General features: G+C 47.5%; 2 protein-coding genes across 17 annotated transcripts in view; one reads left to right on the forward strand and one right to left on the reverse strand.

Annotated features, from left to right (window-relative positions):
- Positions 1–526, reverse strand: part of LOC308472058 (uncharacterized protein) — a 37848-nt gene extending 37322 nt beyond the window's left edge. For all 16 annotated transcript variants that reach the window (XR_013983275.1, XR_013983276.1, XR_013983277.1 and 13 more), the window contains exon 1: positions 155–526. The gene's annotated coding sequence lies outside the window, so the exon portion shown is untranslated. The remainder of the gene's footprint in view (positions 1–154) is intronic.
- A 6-nt stretch (positions 527–532) lies between these two features.
- EPHX3 (epoxide hydrolase 3) lies at positions 533–22522 on the forward strand. The gene is made up of 17 exons (XM_080996622.1): positions 533–669; positions 2451–2712; positions 3096–3181; positions 3821–3996; positions 4233–4361; positions 4960–5063; positions 6278–6417; positions 6926–7159; positions 11333–11453; positions 11967–12433; positions 13881–14142; positions 14465–14550; positions 18433–18608; positions 18982–19110; positions 19711–19814; positions 20988–21136; positions 22083–22522. Exons 2-17 carry the CDS (start codon positions 2470–2472, stop codon positions 22300–22302), a joined length of 2826 nt encoding a protein of 941 aa, XP_080852748.1. The 5' UTR covers positions 533–669; positions 2451–2469; the 3' UTR covers positions 22303–22522.
- The last annotated feature ends 1055 nt before the right edge of the window (positions 22523–23577 follow it).

Genomic DNA, 23577 nt, shown 5'->3' on the forward strand with positions numbered 1-23577 from the left:
TCCGAGTGGGGCCCTTCAACTAAATGAAAGAAAAGGCGGTTTGTGCGTCGGCCGGGGTTCCACTTCCCCTCCTTGAATCCCTGCGAGGTTCCTGGGAGTTAAGCGGGCCTGAACAGAGGGGGGTTTTCTTGAGGAAAAAGAACTCGGCCAATACCCGGCTCTCTCTTGCCAGCCGCCATGCTAGAAACGGAGTCTCCTTCGGGCGAGGTCAGGGCCCTCTCGGCGGGCGCGGAGTCGAAGCGCCGCCCTGAGCTCCGCCAGGCGAGCGGGGAGCTGCCGGGAGCAACAACAACCGCCTCTCACCCGCCGAGCGGGCTTTGCCCTCGTGGTCGCTCTGACGGGGCGGAGCTCTGCGCCCGACGCTGCATTGAGGAGAGCTCGAGGCCCCGAGGAGTGAGGCACTCCGACCGCTTCGCCTTCCCCGCCCGCGGCTAAAGAGCTTCTTCCCACTAGCGCAGAGATAGCAGCCTTCGCAGGGGGGAGGAGCTCTAGGAGCGGCTTTTTAAACGGAGGCAGGAGCGGCAAGGTGAGAGTGTAGGTAGGAGATCTATGGGGGAGCAGGCAGAGCTACTTACGGGGCTCACCTTTTCGGGGAGCTGAATTCGAGGCACCGTCTACCAAAGGGTTGTTTGGCACCAGAATTTGAGTGGCTTTCCTCACTTATTGCAGGTAGGAAAAGTGGCAAGACGGGTTAGGATTAGCACTCTTCTGACTGGCAGGAGGAATTGCATGGACTCCGCCACCTGAGTCAGCGGGGCGATCATCCGATGTGGGTTTCGGGAAGATTGCCGACGGGAGACTTTCTGTGGAATTTCCATGGAAACGGCCTCCTAGCCTTTGGCCCCAGGGCAGGACCCCGTTTGTCACAAGCCTGGCAGGAAGATAAGATAGCGACCTCTCTTATCCAGCCTTGCTGGAAGGAGGCGCTGTCGTTAACTATGTCTACTCAGAAGGAAATCCTGTTGATTTCACTTGGGTTGGCCCCCAGGTATATGGGGTTAGGATTGCAGGCTTAGTGCACTTCGTTTGTTGTGCCAGGGGATTTCCCCCGCCCTTCCCGCTATGCCACCTGTCAGGGGTTCAGGAGCAGAGGCACAGGAAAGGGAGGAAATAGAGAGCGAGGGGGAGGAGTCCGAAGGTAATGTTAGCGATGACAGCGGTCCGAGGTCTCTGAGTCTTTCCAGCGAATCGGAAGATTCACAGAAAGGGGCTCCCATGGTCAGAGCAAGGGGGGTGCCGAGGGGGACACCCCAGGAAGAAGGTGCCAGAGGGGACTCAGAGAGAAGCAGTTGGAAATCAGGACCAGCGTCCACACCAGAGTGCAGTAGGGGGGAGGAGTCCCAGGCATCGGGATCAGGCGGCGCACTGCCAGTGGGAGGACATGAGTCAGGATTGGCCACGCCTCCATCGGGGAGCGAGGAAACGGTCGAGAGGAAGGTTGAAGGCTGGGCGCGCGCGCCAAGTTCAAATGTACAGGAGGGCGGCGCAGTTGGCAGCCCGGATAGGGAGCCAGGTCCCAAAGCCCGCCGAAAAGACGGGGAGGAGTCAGGGGGGTCAACGTCAGCGTCAGAAGAATCCAGGAAGGAAGGGACCCCGGGGGGTAGCAGGACCCAGAGGAGAAAGGAGAGACGGAAGAGGTGGAGTAAGGCTAGAATCTTAAACTGGTGTACAGGGGGCGGAGACTCAGATGGAGCTTCGCCGATCTAACCATGAGACGTAGAGTTGCACGCAGCAGCTTGAGAATGGAAACTGTAACTCAATAAAGACTTTTGTTTAATGATCGCTGGCTAGCGTGATCCTCTGTGAGCTAGGATCTGGAAGCAGCTCTGACACCACCTGTAGCTTTTGTGTGAGATTCTGCCCTGCTCATTATAGGTTGCATCCCGAGAGAAATTTTGCATCTTGTTGCTTCGAAGAGAAGAACTTGATTTCTAACTTCAACCTAGTAATGTCTGCCTAGGCACGCTTTACCATCTTTGAAACTTGAATACAGTGGTACCTCAGGTTACATACGCTTCAGGTTACAGACTCTGCTAACCCAGAAATAGTGCTTCAGGTTAAGAACTTTGCTTCAGGATGAGAACAGAAATCGTGCTCCAGCGGCGTGGCGGCGGCAGGAGGCCCCATTAGCTAAAGTGGTGCTTCAGGTTAAGAACAGTCTCAGGTTAATAACAGACCTCCAGAACGAATTAAGTACTTAACCCGAGGTACCACTGTACTGTTTTGTTAGTTACTTAAACTGCTACAGGTCATGCGTGTGTCTGAGTGTGTGGCCTAAAGGCATTCTCAATAGCATCTAAAAAAATAATTCTCCTATAAGAAACTACCTTATACCAAATCAAGCCATTGACTGGCATCTTGTCCCAACTGGAGATGCCAGGCATTGAACCTGAGACCTTTGACATACAAAGCATGTTATCTACCCCTGAGCTGTGGCTTCTCTCTTGCAGCACCGGACAACAGGAGGGGATGGCATCTCTCACACATTTCTTACTGGTCCCTACACGCCTGATGCTGAAGGTCTTTAATGTTATGTCCCAGCTGTCTATGTATAGTGCCGCTTCCCTTGCTGCTGTCTTCTACTGTTGGTGGGCCCTATGGCAGGTGGTGTCTAAGGGCCCTTTCCAGGTGCTCCACAAGAAGAGGCGGGGGACTCCACCAAGATGCCTCACTGATGCCTCGCATGGGGAGCATGGCTTTGTCACGCTAAAAGTGAGTACAGTGGCAGGAAAGTGGAGGGGGGAGGCCATAGTCAGGTCTCCTAGCCATAGTCAGGTGCTCACAGACAGCAGCTGAAGCAGTATGTGAAGGCAGGATTCTGGGCTGCTGATGTATTTGATAGACTGGGAGTAACATAGGAAACAGCCTATTGCCAGGTCAAACTGTTTGACCCTCTAGCCTGATATTTTCAATGGTGACCGACAGCTGTTCTTCAAAGTCTTAGGGGCAAAGAGTGTTTCTCATCAGCTGCCTCTTAACAGGAAATGTCATAGATTGTGAACATGTCACTCTATGCACGCAAAACTCTGAGCTATTGTCACTGTGCTCTTGTCTGTGTGTAACTGTCCTATTTCTCTGTCCTTTGGGGGCTCAAGAACTCAGGGCTGCGTCTCCACTATGTTGCTGCTGGCGAGGAAGGAGCCCAGCTGATGCTTTTCTTGCATGGATTTCCCCAGAACTGGTAAGTGTCGCTGTGCTGTGTGGTAGTTGGAAGAAGTGCAGTGCCTGGAGCTGATAGCAATTTACTGCAGGTGTGGCTCATGCAGGAAGTCAGCCCACAGATCTGTCGGCCAATGTGTTAGAGGAGTTTACTGCAAAGTTAAGGAGAAGGTATTGAACAGAAGGATTAACTTCCCTAAGGAAATGACCTAGAGGAGATGATGTTACTCAGCTACATGCTATCAAGCTTCTATGATGCACAGTGAATGACCGACCATCAGGTGTTCACCATTAGTATTGCTATTACCATGCCTTTCTTCCTGATAAGACTAAAGGTGGCTTTCGGATTAAAAACAATAATAGCTAAAAACATAGAAAAAACCTATAATTAAAAACAATTAAATCTTAATAGAATTAAAACTATGTACAGATAAAAAATCTATTTAAAGCATACGAATAAGTACAATAAAAACAACACCAGTCCTTTCATTAAAAGCAGTCAATTCCCAAAAGCCTGATGGAACAGATGAACAACAAGGGGTGAGCCATAATTCAAAACATATATATATACAACAAATGGAGAGGCAAAAACTAAAAGCTGCAGAGCAGGAAAGCTCTCCTCTCTACTTAATCCCATTGTGATTTGGCTGTATTTCAACAGGTTTGCATGGCGCCATCAATTGCAGGAGTTTAAGCGGGCATTTAAGGTGGTGGCCCTCGATTTGCGGGGCTATGGCTTTTCCGACGCACCAGCTGGTTCTGAGCACTATCAGAGGGAAGCTCTGCTGGCAGATGTACATGGTGTCATTGACGCTCTGAGCCCCAGTGAGAAGAATGGTGAGAGTGGAAATGGTTGTTTTGGAGGAAGGGTCCGGTTTGCCACTGCAGTGGCTTGCCTTCTAGCAATGGGAGGAGAGGGCCATGCATTCAACATACTTAAGCTTTCAGAAGTGTTACATTGGTGCTTAATGGGGTTTCCTTGAAATGAATCGGTGTTTGGGTTGGGGAATTGTCAAGCAGGCTGATACTTGTCCACATTGTCCCTGTTCTGATGCCTTCTGTTTGTCTTTTAGAGATTTCTAAGTGCATCCTGGTGGGGCATGACTGGGGTGGATCCATAGCTTCTGAGTTTGCTGCCTGTTACCCCAATTTGGTAGAGAAGCTTATTATTATGAATGCAGTTCAACCACATGTCTTAGCAGGTGAGTCTTGTGCTATCGGGATTTGGTACTCACTACGATTGTGTGCAGCTTTTGGCATTCACTAATTAATTCTAAGCAGGATTGGAAAAGGGAGAGAGGAGCCTGAATCTGCCAGGGACTAGTCCCTGCTGCACAGTTAAATGGTTACTGTGACTGCATTGCCCTTAGGATGCAGAGCCTGCATAAGCCATCACCGTTACACTACAGCTCTTTTTGGAGGAAGAAGGGAGGTTGTCTGATCTATCCAAGTGCCTGACACCAACACGGCTTATGATTAGATGGAAGCCTTGTACTAGGAGTACATTAAAAAACACAGCAACCCGGCTCCCCCCCCCGCTTGGACTGCAAGTTGATCCAGATGTTAAAGAGAAATAGATGAGAGCAACCCCAGTTGAGCCCTCTATTTTGAAGATAGTTTTCTGGTTGTGGTGATTTTGTTTCTTTTTTTATAAAGTATTTTTATTTCAGTTTTGCACAAAATAGATGCAAAAGCAAATAAAAAGAAAAAACAAAGCGCCATATATTGGTTCTCTTGATGAGTAGTTCTGGTGATAGTTAATGTGTGGCAGGGCAACTTATTTTCCCTTTCACCTTGCAGAATATTTTTCACAATATCCCACCCAGCTGCTGCGATCCAACTACATGTTCCTGTTCCAGCTGCCAAAGCTGCCAGAGCTCCTGTGGTCCTTAGATGACTTCTATGTGAGTCCAGGGTGGGGAGTTTGCCTCACCATTCATGCCTTCTTGCATTAGGAATATAAATACAGCAAATCTCTTTTCCAAGCTGTCTGTGTAACTTTGTGAAGCCTAAGCGCTTTATTCTCTGCTGGTGACTGTTCATTTTCTTCCCTCAATGCTGAGCTACAAATCTCAAATGTGTTTCATGGGCATATCCCAAATCCTTCTGCCAGGCTGCTTTCAGCTCTGCATGAAGGGTGATTCTCTCTGCTTTGGTCTGTAAGAAGCATAACCCTGTCTCTTCTGCCCCCTCTACCACAACCTCACTCCATATAGAGAGTGCCTCGTGTTTAAAGCTCACCTGTAATAAATTTGAAAGAGTGGTGGTACAGTTGTACCTTGGTTCTTGAACGCCTTCTTACTTGAATGTTTTGACTCTCAAACACAGAAAACCCGGAAGTGTTCCAGTTTTCAAACATTCTTTGGAACCTGAACTTCCAACACGGCTTCTGCAGCTTCCGATTGAGTGCAGGAAGCTCCTTCAGCCAATCGGAAGCTGTGCCTTGGTTTTAGAACATTTGGAAGTCAAATGGACTTCTGGAATGGATTACATTCTAGAACCAAGGTACAACTGTATTTACGCTAAACAAGGGGCAGTCATAACCTATTTAGACATTGCATACTATGAACAAGTGGGATATGTGAGCAGGCACAAGTACATTTGCTTTGACACCCTCTCTGGATTATTTGGAGGGTGACAATCTGTGACAGGGAGGTTGCTCTTTATGTAGGCTCCTCTTGTGATGTAGAGCCCTGGAAAATCTACATTGCATGGGAGGCCTACCTGAGTCAAGTAGAAAAGTCTCCCTGCTGCAGATGGTTACCCTCCAGCTTGTGGACATAGGATGGAGCTACTGCATTTGTCTTCACTCATGTGAAGATCAGTAGCAGATTAACTTTGGGTAGATAGTGGAGGCAGGCAGGCTGGGAAAAGCTTTAAATACTACTGAGCTAATCTATCAGGTAAAGACATATGGGCAGGGACAGTTTTTTGTTTTTAAAAGGAAGCAACACTGCTTACTCCTTTGCCCTGCCCAAGGTGGTTTAAGCAAATATTTTTTACAAAGCTTTCTAGTAGCATGAGCTGCCTCTGCCTTATTGAGGAGACTGTATTGTACAGGACGAGGAGGTGTGCATTTAATTAGCCTCTACATGCTGCTGTGTCTTTTTCTCTACAGCTAATAAAGTCTGTTATGACTAGCAAGAAGACGGGAGACCAAAATCATTTGACAGAGGAGGAGTTGGAGGCTTACCTGTATGGCCTTTCGAAGGACAGGGGTCTAGAACCACCCATGAATTACTACAGGAACATGTCCACGTGAGAGCCCATTTATTCCCAGCTTTGATAATGGGTGGGATCGGCATTTTTTCGCAGAGGAAGAAACTGCTTGGCAGCAGTAGCCTTCTGGTCCTAATATTTGGAGGGCACCAAATTCTTTGTTGGATCATGTGGTGCTGAGGGGCAAAACACTCTTCCTCCTCCACAAATCTGTATTTAAATTTCAGAAAAGGGGATGAGAAAATCTTGTGACCATTCTGAGATACTTTAATTTCTAAAAGAATGTTCATTTATAGAATTGGAGCTAAAGTGTGAGTGTGCTGCCTTTCCCGATTTATGTCATAGCTGCAGTGCATGAGCCTCCCTAGGGTGGAAAGTGACACAACTCTGATAAGTGGCGCAAAATGGTGAACTGATTTATGTCCAATGCCAATTTGCAGATTTCTTTTCTGTATATCTTCAACTCTGATAAGTGGCGCAAAATGGTGAACTGATTTATGTCCAATGCCAATTTGCAGATTTCTTTTCTGTATATCTTCTCCTACAGTTGGGTTCGTGCAAAGTGCAAGGATATTGTGGTGCCCACCCTGCTGATCTGGGGAGAAAAGGATGTATTTTTGGAAAAAGGGCTTGTCGTACCCATGGAGCAGAAGGTGTGCAAGAACATCAAGGTGCAGCTCATCCCTGAAGCCGGCCACTGGGTCAGTGAGGAGCAACCTAAGAAAGTCAATCAACTGATGTGGGCTTTCCTCCTTCAGAGAGACAGAGATGGAAAGAGGGAGTGACTGCTCTGTGCACTACAAGCATTCCTACCACCCAGCATGCAGGAAATTACAAGAACAGCCATTTGACCTGACACTGGAGATCTGGTCCTTCTCTGTGTCCAGTAGAATGTTTCTACTCTATATTGGAACATGAGTTCCATGCAGCTTTTAACTGGTTTTGCTGCAAGTCTGTGTTCTGTTGCAGTACAATAAAAATTATTTGCTTCAGAGTTTCTGATATGGGCTTCCTGATGGTGAAACTGCGCAGCAGTTGCATTTAGCAGAAGGTCTTCCAGCTCCCTCCCTCTGTAGTATACAGGCATTAATACTCACAGAAGAGCACAGCTTTTCCTTCTGTATTGTTTTTTTTTGTTTGTTTTTTTTGTTGGGTGTGCCTTAGCACAGCAGAATTCGGAGCAAAGTTATGTTCCCTGTTGCTGTTTCACACCCATTTTCACTGACATCTTACTACCTTGGCAGACTACACAGGAAAACGACCCTTGGCATGGATCACATTGAAATAAACGTTTTCAGCCTTCTTACTTCACCGTCTACCTGGAATGAGTTAATGACACATTAGGAGGAAGCTGCTTCTTAACATGTGATATTACCTGGGAACATGACTGTGCCTGAGAACATCTTGGTAACGCTTGGGGCAATTAGTTGGATGTCTTGAGAAGAGGCTTGAACTAATCCACTGCTCATGCCAATGAGAGGGTGCAGTGATTGATCTCATAGTGTGTGCCTCATCCTGCATGTGGTGGACTGGAGAAACGACAAGAAGACCCCCAGTGGGTGTGTACATATGTGCAAAAGGAACATATATAGGTGACTTATAGGAACACAACTGGGTGGAAACTTCACATCTGCCAGGACTAAAGCTAGTCATTGCTCTGGGAGAGAATGTCTGCCCATGAAGCAGCTTTCATAATAAAGAGGAGTTTTGATACTACAAGTATTGTGGACCTGATGCTCCAAATGGTGGCAGTCTGAAGTTGGTACAAAGCAGATGTGCCCTTTGGGCATATTCTCTAGAATTGCAAGTTAAAGGTACAAGAGCTTCTAGTGTGAATTGTGCTGTCAGCTATGCTGCTGCTGCTATGCAGAGGCAGGAATTGAGTCAGGGATGGAGTGGCAGTTCCTAATACTACTCTGGGCCAAATTACCTGTTATGTTTTGCGTTTAAACAAGTGTGCTTGACTTGCTTATTTTTATTTTGGAGGGAAAACAGCCACAAGGCCCTAATCTGTGATATGCTTCCAATCCAGATGAGTTACCAGGAGTGGTTTTCTGCTGAACATTACTCCCGCCAAACTGTTTTGTGCCCTTGAAAGTTGCATGTAGTTTTGACCCTCGGCGGACATCTGATAGTTCAGAGGTACCAGGATCTGAGGGCCAGGCTAGGCTCAAGGCAACCTACGGCCAAAGTACAATCAGCAAGTTCTAGCAGGTGAGGAAAGGCTTCTGCCTTTCCACCTGTCTGTTTCCGCAGACCAAGCTTCAAAAAGTCTTAACAGGCTGTCTTGTTTTACCTTCAGCTTTCTTTAACTAGGGTTTATGTTGGCATTCAATTGCTGTGGTTAATGCTGCATATTATCAAATAAATACAGTGGTACCTCAGGTTACAGACGCTTCAGGTTACAGACTCCACTAACCCAGAAATAGTACCTCAGGTTAAGAACTTTGCTTCAGGATGAGAACAGAAATCGTGCGGCAGCAGTGGGAGGCCCCGTTAGTTAAAGTGGTACCTCAGGTTAAGAACAGTTTCAGGTTAAGAATGGACCTCCAGAAGGAATTAAGTTCTTAACCCGAGGTACCACTGTAATGATAATATGGTCTAGCATCATCATTGTATAGCTCCCACTGTATACTGAAGAAACAACTGCATAGTTCTTATATCGACAGGTCTGCTACCCTGGGCTCCTTTGGAGAAAGGGTGGAATATAAATGTGTAACTTAAATATATAAGAAAATAAATATATAAATAACATAAACAAAACATGGGGAACAATGGCGCTAATGTTAACACACGTTTTAAAATGTAGAGCAGAGCATCTTTTGCTTCAGCTTAGGGTATAATGTATTAGCAAATATGAAACTCGTGCTATTTTCCGTTCCAGAATCACTATTTTCTGCCAGGCATGTGATCAGAGGTGCTAATGAATCATCTGCAGTGAAGCTAGGAGGCAAGTGGTTGCTTCAAGCGAGCACATGTGTGTGTGTGTGTCTAAACCTGGAACATGTAAAGTTAAATGTCAAGGAGAGGAGTTCTCGATTAGCCTTTTTCCCAGACAAGCTTTTTAATTTTCTATGCCAGGTAATTACTTTTTAAATGGGGGAGCATTCAATTCAAGAACCATATATATCAGGCCTTGGAATCTTGATGAAAATATTGCTGTCTTGCAGCTCCACCACCAAAATCTATCTCCTTTATGGAAATCTGTAAGGGCAGCATTGAGGAAGGGGCAGTTAAGGTGGGTAGGACACAAGGCTGGTTAGGTTATTGTAGCATTAGAAGCAGAAGAAATCCCACCATGCTTCTACCCCTCTCTGGCATTAAAAATACAATGAGAATAAAGTAACAAAACATTTGCTTCCCCTCCCATGACACTCAAATCACACTGCCTGTCTTTGTTACTGGATCTCCTTGTGTAGCAGTTCACACTTGCCCATGATCCGTATCTTACACATATATTCACAGAAAAACCAATAATGGGGAAAGAGCAATATCATCTTTTGGAATCTTTAGTGGAGACTGTTGTGAGCCACAGACTTTCTTGCAATGGACCTGATTATCCAGCTTAAGTTTGGGGAAAATTGAAAAAACAACAACAATAGCATAGCTCACTTGGGGAAACTAGCAATAACCACACCAATGCTACAATCAGAGTATGTATGAACAAAATACATTAAGGCTCACGACAGCAACTGCTGGCAAAGTTATACAGTGCATGCTTGGTTTCACTCTGAAGCTAGGATACAATCAGTACAGTACTGTACTTCAATGTTTGCAGGGGGAGCCACCTTGTGGATTCTGTGTGCAACACCTACTCCTTTAGTTCTGAAAGTGACATTAAGGCGAATGGGGGAAATTAAATTTCCCAGGTAGGGACAGGGGACTGATCAGGGCCTCATGTCATTTTGCCTTCAGAAAGGGGTGTGGTGCTAGTGGGACAGGGAAAAGCACGAAAGGTGCCCAAGAGTAGTGCAGCTCAGTTGATGCCCCTTCCAACTTAACCCTCTAGGTCAGGGGTCGGCAACCTGAGGCCCATGGGCCCAAGGGGGTTGTTTAACTAACCCCCGAGCCGCCCCCGAACTGAGCAGCCCGCTTGGTGAGTCCCCATGTGCTGCGCTAAACTGGCGCAGCACAAGGATTCGCTTCCGCTGTGCTGGAAACCACGCGTGCGCAGATGCCAAAAATCGTGTCTGCACAGATGCAGACGCCGGAAATCGCAGGCATGTGCACGATCTGGCCCACAGAGGGATCTCCGCTGGAGTGAACCAGCCCAGGTGAGGTAAACCTTGCCGACCCCTTCTCTAGGTACTTGCTTGGCGTAACATAATTGAAAGTCCCACAGGGAGAAGTGATTGGAGAGAGAAGAAGAAAGGAGATGGTGAAGGAAGCAAAAAGATAACAGAAATAAAAAGACTAGAGGAGTCCTCTGTACAGAGGTTGCTTCCTTAGCAGATGGAATATGACTGAAAAGAGAGAGCAAGTGTGACGCAGTAAGTAGAGCAAAGGTCGCAAACGTCTTTTGGCCCATGGGCGCATTCTGAATTTTGAGAGCGAGTGCTGTGGGGCACCAGTTAGAAAATGAGTGCCATGGAGGCATGGCATAACACAAAGCTAGAGAGAGAATCATTTATTTATTACATTTATATCCCCTCTCTCCTCTAAGGAACTCAAAGGCATGATGAAGCTTTTCCCAGTATTGTTATTTGCACACAAAAAAGACTAACTGCTGAGTTTTTGCCTGCTGAAATAAAACAAAACCCTGTTCCTCCCACCCAAGTACCAACCTTAAACCAAAGTCTAGGTTGCCATCCTTTGCCCACTTAGGCCAACAGGCTCTTCTTCTCTTCACTTATCACCATTTTTAAGTGCACCACCAGACCACCTAGCCCGTTGTATCCCCACCAAGCGCCTCAGCTTCCAAAGTAATCTCAGTTGTCTTGTAGATTGCCTGTAGGAAATCTCAGCTAGAATACAGTTTAGTTAGAGAAGAATGTTTTGTTTATTGTCAAGTTGTAGTTTTGTGTCCTTACATTATATTACCAATAAAATACTTCGGTATCATTTCAGCTGTAGAGGTGAGTGGCTCTAACTATCGCCCACTATACCTTTAAAGCACATTCAAAGCACATCCTTTCCCTCAAAGCATTCTGGGTACTGTAGTTTACTTAATCCAGAGTTACAATTCCCAGCAGCCCTTAACAAACTACAGCGCCCAGAATTCTTTCAGGTGGGAGGGAAAGAATGTGTTTCAAAGGTACCTACCCGAAAAGCGGGTTGTTCCCTTCCCTGATCATGGACAGTTCAAAGAGACTCTGATGATCCGGTGCGTGAATATGTGGGGTGGTAAGCATAGCTTTGCAGCCGAGTTAAAAGAGAAGGTCATTTATGTGTCAGGGGCAGGGGCCATCTCGCCTTCCTCTGACCGTCCGAGGTTTCCAAAAGCCAAAAACTCTTAATCTCCAAACTGTGGGTTCGAGCCCCACATTGGGCAAAATATTCCTGCATGGCGGGGGGGGGGGGGTGTGGACTAGATGACCCTCGTGGTCCCTTCCATCTCTATGATTCTTGCCGCCGTGCCTGACTTGTAGGAGGCGGGGTCTCCTTTGGGTGAGATCCGGCCCTGCGCCCGGACCCTCCAGGCCTGGCTCCCTGGGCGCTCGCTCTCTCGGCGGGCCCTCGAGATCAAGCAGGCGGGCGGGGGGGGGGAGCAGCTGTGGACGAGAGCCGCCCCCGTCCCTGAGCGGGCTCAGCGCAGGCTTGTCGTCCCTCCGCCGGAGAGAGGCCTGGTCGGCCGAAACCCATTCGCCTTCCTGGTCGCTCCGACGGGCGGAGCTCTGCGCCCGAAGCAGCCGCGGAAGGAGCAGGAGGCCCCGGGAGGCGGGGAAGGAAGCGCTGCTGCTCCCTCGCCTTGCCGCCGCGTCTTCCCTTGGCGGGCGGGGAGGAGCTGGAGGGGCGGCGCTGCCTTTATGAAACGGAAGCCGGAGCGAGTGGGTCGCGGGAGCAGGGGGAGATTGAACGCGCCCGGGCGGCGTCGAGTGACTTCCCGCTCCTTGAGGTACCGAGAGAGAGAGTTTCGGTTGCCCGCGCCACTGACTATCTCAGCTTGGGAGCCCCACCGCTTTATCCGAAGGCAGCCAAGAACCCAGCCGTGTTAGCAGGCGAGCACTCCTGCTTGGGTTTGCTGAATACCGAGATTTTGCTCGGTTGAGTTCCTATGGACACGCGTCGTGCCTCCCGTGGCAGGACTCCCGTTTGTAACGCGGCTGAGTCTGAGTTTCTGGTCTTCTGAGAAAGGACTTGCAACCGGTAGTGTCGTGGCAGATCCCGAAGTGCAAGGTCCTCATAACAGCCACGCCCCTTCTAAGATTTTACAGTAACTAAAATATATATACAAGAATCATGATTAGGGTGCGTTGTAACAATGCGTGCAGATCCCAACGTGTTGCCTTTCAGTTAGATCTTCTATTTTATGTGCACATACATGGGCAAATGTTTTGGAGTGCAGTTTAAAGTGGGTTAAGTATCACGTGTGCATAATTGTCACATTTGCACAATGTTGTCCTCATCCAAGTGGCAACCTGCACACACCCCTTTAGTTAAGATTTGTCCATTCTGTGGATAATGCACTAAGGGTGGTGATCCAACATAGACCTGTATGATCCCAGCCATAGGTGTACTGAAGCACATTGTGTGGGCATTTTTAAAAAGGGGTGTGGTAACTTTTGCTGGGTGCCATCTATCATAGCGCCCTCCCTTTACTTCAGTTAGTGAGAGGTGCTTCTTGGTGGGCTGCTGGTGGGGCTGTTTGGGAACACACTTCTTTTTACATTTTTCCAACAGTGTTTTGTGCAAGTCTGGTATATCCAAAAGCTTGTATCTAAAAATAAACAAATACTTGCATGTATGCCCACAATGGACCTCAGGTTTCCACAACTCAGGGAAGGAGGGTAGGGAAGTACTAATTAAGACAGGGGACGACAACAAACAGTGCAAATATATTCCATCAAGCACTGCCCACTAGTGGTGATGGTAAAGGCTGAGATGGAGTTCACTTAAAAGTGCTCTTGTATGGACAAAAGTGCACAGAGGAAAAGATAGGATCTGTGCATTCCATGCATGCATTAACACTCTGGTGTATCCTCAGCCTTAGAGCAAGTCAGAGCATTGGTTTATCTGCCCCAGGACTGACTACAGCAGCTAGTAACCTTTCTTAGGCTGCATAACACTGGTGCATACAGAAGAGGGAAAAGGTTGCATTCTAATGATGCAAAAGTGAGAAGTTTCTACAGACAATTCTACACACCAAGAAAAGTGGCAGTGGCCCAGGAAAGTCTCACAGGGCTTTTGCTCAGTGGACCTGAGGTTCCCCACCCCTGATCTACATTAATTAGAAGCAGCTCTTGGGGAGGGTTCTTGCCCAGCTCTACTTGTAAATGCCAGACATTGAATTTGGGATGCAAAGCATGTTCTCTTTCTTCTGAACTGCAGCCTCTCTCTTGCAGCCCCAAACAACAGGAGGGGATGGCCTCTCTCTATCGCCTCTTACTGATCCCCACACGCCTGATGCTGAAGGTCTCTAATGCCGTGTCCTGGCTGGTTGTGTATAGTGCTGCTTCCCTTGCTGCTGCCTTCTACTGTTGGTGGGCCCTATCACTAGTGGTGTCTAGGGGTCCTTTCCAGGTGCTGCGCAAGAAGAGACGGGAGACTCCACCAAGATGCCTCACTGATGCCTCGCATGGGGAGCACGGCTTTGTGACACTAAAAGTGAGTACAGGGGAGGGGAAGGGGGAGGCTTCCAGCCATAGCCAGGTGCTCACAGACAGCTGCTGAAGGCAGGACCCTGGTCATGTATTTTACAGGTTGGGAGGAACATAGGAAGCTGCTTATTGCCAGGTCAAACTATTTGTCCCTCTACCCTGATATTTTCAATGGTGACCGACAGCTGTTCTTCAAAGTCTTAGGGGCAAAGAGTGTTTCCCCTCAGCTGTCTCTTAACAGGAAATGTCACATATTGTGAACCTGTCACTATCACTGAGCTCTTGTCTGTGTGTAACTGTCCTATTTCTCTGTCCTTTGGGGGCTCAAGAACTCAGGGCTGCGTCTCCATTATGTTGCTGCTGGCAAGGAAGGAGCTCAGCTGATGCTTTTCTTGCATGGATTTCCCCAGAACTGGTAAGTGTCGCTCTGCTGTGTGGCAGTAGGAAGAAGTGCAATGCCTGGAGCTGATATCAGTTTACTCCAGGTGTGGTTCATGCAGGAAGTGATAGGCCACAGATCTGTCAGCCAACATGTCATGTAATACCTTTCTGGCCAGCAAATTCCTGCAAAGTTGGGGCAAAGGCCGTAGACAGAAATATTAACTACAAGAAAGAAGATTCCACCTAAACATTAGGAAGAACTTCCTGACAGTAAGAGCTGTTCGACAGTGGAATTTGCTGCCAAGGAGTGTGGTGGAGTCTCCTTCTTTGGAGGTCTTTAAGCAGAGGCTTGACAACCATATGTCAGGAGTGCTCTGATGGTGTTTCCTGCTTGGCAGGGGGTTGGACTCGATGGCCCTTGTGGTCTCTTCCAACTCTATGATTCTATGATTCTATGAACTTCCCAAAGGAAGGGACTTGATTGCTGCTATCCTCTCATGGTGAATGACCATAAGGCCTTCATCATTAAATTGTAATTAATACAACTTTTTTTTAGTGTTGACCTTATGCTGCATAGAATCAGAAGCAACATGATTTACAGTAGACTTACAGTTTTAACAAATGTAAAAGAGGTCATGATAAATTAAGCAAAAGCTTGGTGGGGGTTTCTTGATTTTTAGACGGTGAGGAAACGAAAGGAGGCGAATAGTTATATTTAATAAAAATACCTTTAAATTGTCTTTCATCTAAAGATCCTAGGGTAGTGTACAATAAGCATTGATAAAATCATTTGTACACAGTATAGTTCAAACCAGCAACCTTTGTAACAAATAAGAAACAAACCGAGCAGCAAAAACTGTAGAAGTTACGGAGCAGGACTAATAATAATAATAATAATAATAATAATAATAATTTATTATTTGTACCCTGCCCATCTGGCTGGGTTTCCCCAGCCACTCTGGGCGGCTTCCATAGAAACCAAAAAACACTAAAATATCATACATTAAAAACTTCCCTGAACAGGGCTGCCTTAAGATGTCTTCTGAATGTCAGGTAGTTGTTTATCGTTTTGACATCTGATGGGAGGGCGTTCCACAGGGCGGGCGCCACTACCGAAAAGGCCCTCTGCCTGGTTCCCTGTAGCTTTGCTTCTCGCAATGAGGGAACCGCCAGAAGGCCCTCGGTGCTGGACCTCAGCGTCCGGGCAGAACGATGGGGGTGGAGACGCTCCTTCAGGTATACTGGGCCGAGGCCGTTTAGGGCTTTAAAGGTCAACACCAGCACTTTGAATTGTGCTCGGAAACGTACTGGGAGCCAATGTAGGTCTTTCAAGACCGGTGTTATGTGGTCTCAGTCACCAGTCTAGCTGCCGCATTCTGGATTAGCTGTAGTTTCCGAGTCACCTTCAAAGGTAGCCCCACGTAGAGCGCATTGCAGTAGTCCAAGCGGGAGATAACTAGAGCATGCACCACTCTGGCGAGACAGTCCGCGGGCAGGTAGGGTCTCAGCCTGCGTACCAGGTGGAGTTGGTAGACAGCTGCCCTGGATACAGAATTGACCTGCGCCTCCATGGACAGCTGTGAGTCCAAAATGACTCCCAGGCTACGCACCTGGTCCTTCAGGGGCACAGTTACCCTATTCAGGACCAGGGAGTCCTCCACACCAGCCCGCCCCCTGTCCCCCAAAAACAGTACTTCTGTCTTGTCAGGATTCAACTTCAATCCATTAGCCGCCATCCATCCTCCAACCGCCTCCAGCCACTCACACAGGACCTTCACCGCCTTCACTGGTTCTGATTTGAAAGAGAGGTAGAGCTGGGTATCATCTGCATATTGATGGACACCCAGTCCAAACCCCCTGATGATCTCTCCCAGCGGCTTCATATAGATGTTAAAAAGCATGGGGGAGAGGACGGAACCCTGAGGCACCCCACAAGTGAGGGCCCAAGGGTCTGAACACTCATCCCCCACCACCACTTTCTGAACACAGCCCAGGAGGAAGGAGCGAAACCACTGTATAACAGTGCCCCCAGCTCCCAACCCCTCTAGACGGTCCAGAAGGGTGTTATGGTCGATTGTATCAAAGGCCGCTGAGAGATCCAGCAGAACTAGGAAACAACTCTCACCTTTGTCCCTAGCTCGCCGGAGATCATCAACCAGTGCGACCAAGGCAGTTTCAGTCCCATGATGAGGCCTGAACCCTGATTGGAAGGGATCCAAATGGTCCGCATCCTCCAGGCGTGCCTGGAGTTGTTCAGCAACCACACGCTCAATCACCTTGCCCAAGAATGGAAGATTTGAGACTGGGCGATAGTTGGCCATACTGGCCGGGTCTAAAGATGGTTTTTTAAGAAGCGGTTTAATGACCGCCTCTTTCAGCGGATTTGGGAATGTTCCCTCACAGAGGGAAGCATTCACCACCCCGCAGAGCCCATCGCCCAGCCCTTCCCGGCTTGCTTTTATTAGCCAGGATGGGCAAGGATCAAGGAGACAGGTGGTTGGTTTCACGCGTCCAAGCAGCCTGTCCACATCCTCGGGGGTAACGGATTGAAATTGATTCCATGCAACTTGACCAGACAGGGCTCTAGCACTCTCCCGCCCCAGCCCTGCTCCCACGGTGGTGTCTAGCTCCTTCCGAATATGAGTGATTTTATCTGCAAAAAACTTTGCAAAATCGTTGCAGGAGATCTTGGGGTCTTTACAAGGCCCTGGTGGTAAAGGTGGTTCCGTTAAATTGTGGACCACCTGAAAGAGTCTCTTGCTACTATTTTCTGCAGATGCAATAGAGGCGGTGAAGAAAGTCTTCGCCGTCGCTATCGCCACTTGGTAGGCTCGACGTTGAGCTCTAACCTGTGTCCGGTCAGATTCGGAGTGAGTTTTCTGCCACCGACGCTCTAGCCGTCTCAGCGATTGTTTCATCGCCCTCAGCTCCGAAGAAAACCACGGGGCTGTCCGGGCTCCATGCAATTGGAGAGGGCGCTTCGGAGCCAGACAGTCAATAGCCCTGGTTAACTCCGCATTCCAGTGGGCCACCACGGAATCAGCTGAAAGGCCATCAACATGGGATAAAACATCCCCTACCACTCTCTAGAAACCATTTGGATCCATTAAGTGGCGGGGGCGGACCATCCGAATTGGTCCCGCCTCCCTGCAGAGGGGAAGGGTCGCGGAGAAGTCCAGTTGCACCAGGAAGTGATCTGACCATGGCACTTCTTTGGTTTCACTTTTACTTAGTGTCAGATCACCCACGTCACTAGAGGTGAATACCAGGTCTAAGGCATGTCCATGACTATGAGTTGGGCCCAGCTTATTCAGGGACAGCCCCATGGAGGCCATGCTTTCCACGAAGTCCCGAGCGGCCCCTTGTAAGGTCGTGTTGGCGTGGATGTTAAAATCCCCTAGGACAACCAAACTAGGTGTCTCCAGGAGAACATCCACCACGACCTGAAGCAGCTCGGACAGGGAATCCTTGGTGCAGCGGGGAGGTCGGTACACCAAAAGGAATCCTGTACTGCCCCTATTGCCCAACTTCCAGAACATGCACTCAGAAAACTGGGTCTTCCCAGTAGGACGCCTGATGCAAACTAATGACTTCCTAAAAATCACTGCAACCCCCCCTCCCCGCCCACATGACCTGGGTTGCTGTGCGTAAGAGAAACCTGGCGGGCAAGCGGCAGCAAGGGCAGGCCCATCTGCTTAGTCCAACCAGGTCTCTGTCACACATGCCAGGTCAAATCCTCCATCCACAATCAGGTCGTGGATGGCAGTGGTTTTATTCATCATTGACCTGGCATTACACAGCAACACCTAAAGGACTAAAGCAACACAACAAAAGTAGGCACCAATGTCCTGCAATTTTCAGGTAGGGAAGCCCTCCTCTCTACTTATCCCTTTATGGTTTGGCTGTATTTCAACAGGTTTGCATGGCGCCATCAATTGCAGGAATTTAAGTGGGCCTATAAGGTGGTGGCCCTCGATTTGCGGGGCTATGGCTTTTCTGACGCACCAGCTGGTTGTGAGCACTATCAGAGGGATGCTCTGCTGGCAGATGTACATGATGTCATTGAAGCTCTGAGCCCCAATAAGAAGAATGGTAAGAGTGGAAATGGTTGTTTTGGAGGAAGGGTCTGGGTTGCCATTGCAGTGGCTTGTCTTCTAGCAATGGGAGGAAAATGCCCTCTGCTCAGTCTTGATAAGCTTTCAGAAGTGTTGCATGGGTGCTGAATGGAGCATTGTGGGGATGAACTGGTATGTGAGTTTGGGAAATTATCTAGCAGGCTTGTAGCTTCCCATAGGCAGATACTTACTTGTCCATGATAGGTTGTGTCCAACTCAAAGTAGACCCACTGAAATTATGAACCTAAGTTACTCATGTCCATGAACTTCACTTGGTCTATTTTGAGTATGATAAGCACTGAATACAGCCCATTGTCGTTGTTTCATTGCTTTCTATTTGTTCTTTATAGAGATTCCTAAGTGCATCCTGGTGGGGCATAACTGGGGAGGAATCATAGCTTTTGCATTTGCTGCTAGTTACCCCAATATGCTGGAGAAGCTGATTGTCATGGATGCTGTTCAACCACATGTTTTATTAGGTAAGTCTTGTACTGCCCCATGATTTTGGTTCTCACCATGGCTATTGGCATTTTCTAGCTCTAAACAGGATTGCGGATGGAAGAGAGAAGCCAGCGGAAGTGTAAAAGGCCACCATGACGGCATTGCCCTTAGGATACAGAGTCAGGGTGGGCCATCACACCACAGATCTTTTGGGAGGAAGTGGGAAGGAGGTTGTCTGCTTTGCTCAAGTTCCCAACCCCAAGACACAAGCATTGCTTGTGAATAAATGGGAGCCTGGTAGCAGGGGTTTCTAAAAAAAATTAAAAAACGATCCTCCCTGCCCTCATTGCTTGGACAAGTTGATGCAGATATTAGGGGAAAATAGGAAGCAACTCCAGTTGGCATCTTTCATTTTATTTTGAAGATTGGTTTCTGAGAGTGGCATTCAAGTAAGTTTTACATAGAGTACACCTGTTGAAATGAATGGACCTACCGGTAACTTATTCACATTCACTAATTTCAGTGGGTTTGCTCTAACTGAAACATAGTTGAATACCACGCAGTATCTGGTGGCATTTCATGTGTGGAGAAATTGGCACTGCCCTGACACACAACTTATTTTCCCTTCAACCTTGCAGAATATTTTCCACGACATCCCACCCAGCTGCTGCGATCCAACCACATGTTTCTGTTCCAGCTCCCAAAGCTACCAGAGTTCCTGTGGTCCTTAAATGACTTCCACGTGAGTTGAGGGAATGGTTGGGGAGTGGGTTCAAAAGCTCATGTTCTGTCATGCAGATTAACCAAAGGGTCCAATCATTTTATTCTGCTCTGGGGACTAATGGTTCTCTTCCACAATCCTAAAATACAGTTCTCAACTGTGTTTTATGTATTCATCCCAAATTTCTCTGTCAGTCTCCTTTCAGCTCTGGGTGCAGGGTTATTATTACTATTATTTCTAAAATTTCTATACTGCCCTTCATCCAAGGTGGGCTCTCTGTCTTGATTCATAAAATGCATAATCCTGTGTCTTCTCCCACCTGCCTAGCTTTATGTACACATGGCCTGGCTTTTAAAGTTTACTTCTAAGGTATTGGCAATGCTTTTTCCCCTAAAAAAGTGTTTAGGGGTACTCTCATTTTGACTCAATAAAATCACTATTTTATAGTTCAAATTAAGAGAAATAAATACAGTAAATGGACAAAAGTACAAAGATTCACAAAATGTTTAGGGTATGCGTACCTTTGCGTCCCCCCAGAAGAAAAGCACTGGGTATTGATGTGGTGAGATTATTACCTAGAATCTGGGATGAAGAGGCCATGGCAAGCTATGACATGTTCTACTGCTGCCAGAGGGAGGGAGGACTATGACCTTCTTTGCTTATTTCTTCACTTCCCCATCCATTCTCCTCCCTGCCGCTTGGCATACAAAAATGTATCATACAAAGGTTTTTTAGTCAGTGTGGAGATGAGTGCTGGGAAAGGCTGAAACTGTAGTCCAAAACACAGTCCTGCATCCTGTTCTCATAGCGACCAGCCATGTGCCTATGCAAAGCCCCAAAGCAGAACCTAAGCACAATAGCACTCTCCCCTCCTGCACTTTCCAGCATCTGGCGTCCAGAGGCATGCTTCCTCCAGCTGTGGTGGCAGAGCATAGCCATACTGGCTCCTAGCCATTCGAAAGCCGTACCCTCAATGTCAATGCATATGTCTAATCCTCTTTGAGGATCAGGGCCAGCTGAAAGGGATAGGGGGGAAAGAGACAATGCTGCTTCCTCCTTTTCCCCGCAAAGGTACTTTGTGGAAGACTAAGGGAGGCTAAATATATAAAAATGGCATGAGCTGCCTCTGGGTCAGAAAATGGGGTCTGCATTTAATCAGCTTCCACATGGTGCTGTGTCTTTTTTCCCCTACAGCTAATAAAATTCATTATGACTGGCAAGAAGACAGGAGCCCAGAACCCAGCACGCCGTTTGACAGATGAGGAGCTAGAGGCTTACCTGTACAGCCTGTCAAAGTGTGGAGGTTTAACACCAGTCCTGAATTACTACAGGAACCTGTCCACGTGAGAACCCATTCCTCCCCAGATTTGCTCACGTGTGGTATTGGCACCATATGCTTTTCCTCAGTTGTGGTGCACCAGTACATTCAGGCTTTTCCCTCGGAGGTGGGTGGGACTTGTTTGGCAGCAGGAATTTTCTAGTCATAATATTTGGAGAGGTCACAACATTCTTCACTGGATTATGTGATGCAGGGGACAAAACACTCTTCCTCCCTAAAATATATGTCTAAATGGTGGGAAAGGGGGATGAGGAAATCCTGTGACTGTTCTGAAGGGGATTCTGAGATATTTTAATTTATGATGAAATGGGAAAGGTTGGGTTCTAGAATTGGAACTGAAGTGTGGGCACGCTGTCTTTCTGGATTTCTATTGATTTTTCTCATCACTGCTGTGCATGAGGCCTGCTAGTGTGGAAAGTGGTAGGGCTGGCCGCAACTTGGGTAAGTGGCCAAAGTGGTGAGTTGCCTGCTGTCCAGTGCAGATTTGCAGGTGTCTTCTCTGTGGCTGCATTCAGATGTGGGGTTTATTGTGTTTGTTTTGTTGGTTATAGTGCTAGTGCTTCTCTCCTAGTTGCTAATGATCCTTTTACACTGCAGTATCTCTGTTGCATTATGTAACTGTGGCTTTTTGAGTGATATGGCACCATGTCACGCTACATTTTAAATGGTGGGGGGAAACTGTATGCCAGGATAGCACCCCAAATCTTATCAATGCAAAACTCCTAGTGATTTTCTCAGTTAACGGGGTTGCAAACAGGTTTCGGGTTTTTTGGAAAACATTAACATGAAAATGAGCTCTAAACTTCTGCTAGAGTGCACTAGATGTCCAGCAGTAGCTTTCATGTCATGTGGAAGATCACAAAACACACAAAAATAAACAGGTAAGTAAACATTGTGAAGGCTGAACAAAGTGCCATCTGAATGTGGCCTGTGTATCTATATCCCTACAGTTGGGTTCCTGCAAAGTGCAAGGATATTCTGGTGCCCACCCTGCTGATCTGGGGAGGAAAGGATGGATTCCTGGAACAAGGGCTTATCCCATGTATTGAGCAGAATGTGCGGAAGAGCATCAAGGTGCAGCTCATCCCTGAAGCCAGCCACTGGGTTAGTGAGGAGCAACCTGAAAAAGTCAATCAACTGATGTGGGCTTTCCTCCATAAGAGAGACTGAGATGGAAAGAGGAAGTGACTGCATTCTTCACTACAAGCATCCCTCCCACCCAGCAACTGATAACAGCAGGCATTTGACCTGACGCTGGAGAGCTGATCCTACCCTGTGTCCTGTGGAATGTTTCTACACCATATTGGAACATGAGTTCCATGCAGCCTTTAACTGGTTTTGCTGCAAGTCTGTGTTCTTTGCACTACAATAAAAAGGATTTGATTCAGGGCTTTTGATACGGGCTTCCTGATGTTGAAACTGCACAGCTGTTGCATTCAGCAGAAAATCTTCTATCTCACTCCCTCTGTAGCATGGCGGCATTAATACTCATGGAAGAGCACAGCTTTTCCTTCTATATTGCTTTTTTGTTGGGTGTGCCTTAGCACAGCAGAATCCAGAACTAAGCTGTGTTCCCTGTTGCTGTTTCACACCCATTTTCACTGGCATCTTACTACCTTGGCAAATAGTATTACACAGGAAAGCGACCCTTGGCATGGATCACATTGAAATGTTTTCAGCGTTCTTACTTCACTGTCTACGTGGAATGAGTTAGACACATTAGGAGGAAGCTGCTTCTTAACATGTGATATTGCCTGGGAGTGTGACTCCCTGCAAAAGCATGTCAGTTGGTTCATGAAGCAGCCTCCATGGTAAAGAGGGGTTTTGATACTGTTCCGTTATTGCTCATCCCATTGTTTTGGATCTGATGATGCTCCAAACACCTGCAGTCTGTGAAAGTAGGTAGAAAGTACAGTTGCCCTTTGGGCATATTACCTAATATTGCAAGTTAAAGATGGAAGAGGGTTTCTAGTGTGGATTGTGCTGCTGTTGTGCAGAAGTGGGAAATGAGTCGCGGATGGAGTGGTAGGAGCTGGTATTACTCAGGGTCAAACTACCTGTGATGTTAGCTGTGTGTTTAAACAAGTGTTGATTTATCTTTGCTCTATATGTTTACCTTTATCTTTGAGGAAAAAGCCACGGGACTCAATCTGGAACATCCTTCTGCATCAGAGCCTGCCCCTGGTTTTCTGCTGAACATTGCTGTTTGTCCTTGAAAGGATCATGTAGATTTGGTCCTTGGCAAACTTCTAATAGTCCAGGAGGACCAGGATCTGAGTGTCTAATAAACAAACCAATGTGGGTTTTCCTTGGGCCAGTAATTCAGCTAGATTGGGGTTCAGCTGGAGCCACCATAGTGCACCACCTCAATGCCTTGGCTAGCCTAGCTCTTACTGCTTTGTGCTTTTTCACAAACCATTGTGTAAAGGCTGCCAGAATTGCTTG

Source organism: Podarcis pityusensis (genome assembly GCF_964106645.2).
Source record: "Podarcis pityusensis genome assembly, chromosome: 2".
Lineage (NCBI taxonomy): Eukaryota > Metazoa > Chordata > Lepidosauria > Squamata > Lacertidae > Podarcis > Podarcis pityusensis.

What these genes read in the sequence shown, in the direction of transcription:
- EPHX3 (XM_080996622.1), top strand. Translation starts at nt 2,470, where the DNA reads ATGGCATCTCTCACACATTTCTTACTGGTCCCTACACGCCTGATGCTG. An exon ending in ACGGCTTTGTGACACTAAAA is followed by an intron (nt 14,143 to 14,464) that starts GTGAGTACAGGG and finishes TGGGGGCTCAAG; the next exon opens with AACTCAGGGCTGCGTCTCCA. An exon ending in TCAACCACATGTTTTATTAG is followed by an intron (nt 19,111 to 19,710) that starts GTAAGTCTTGTA and finishes TCAACCTTGCAG; the next exon opens with AATATTTTCCACGACATCCC.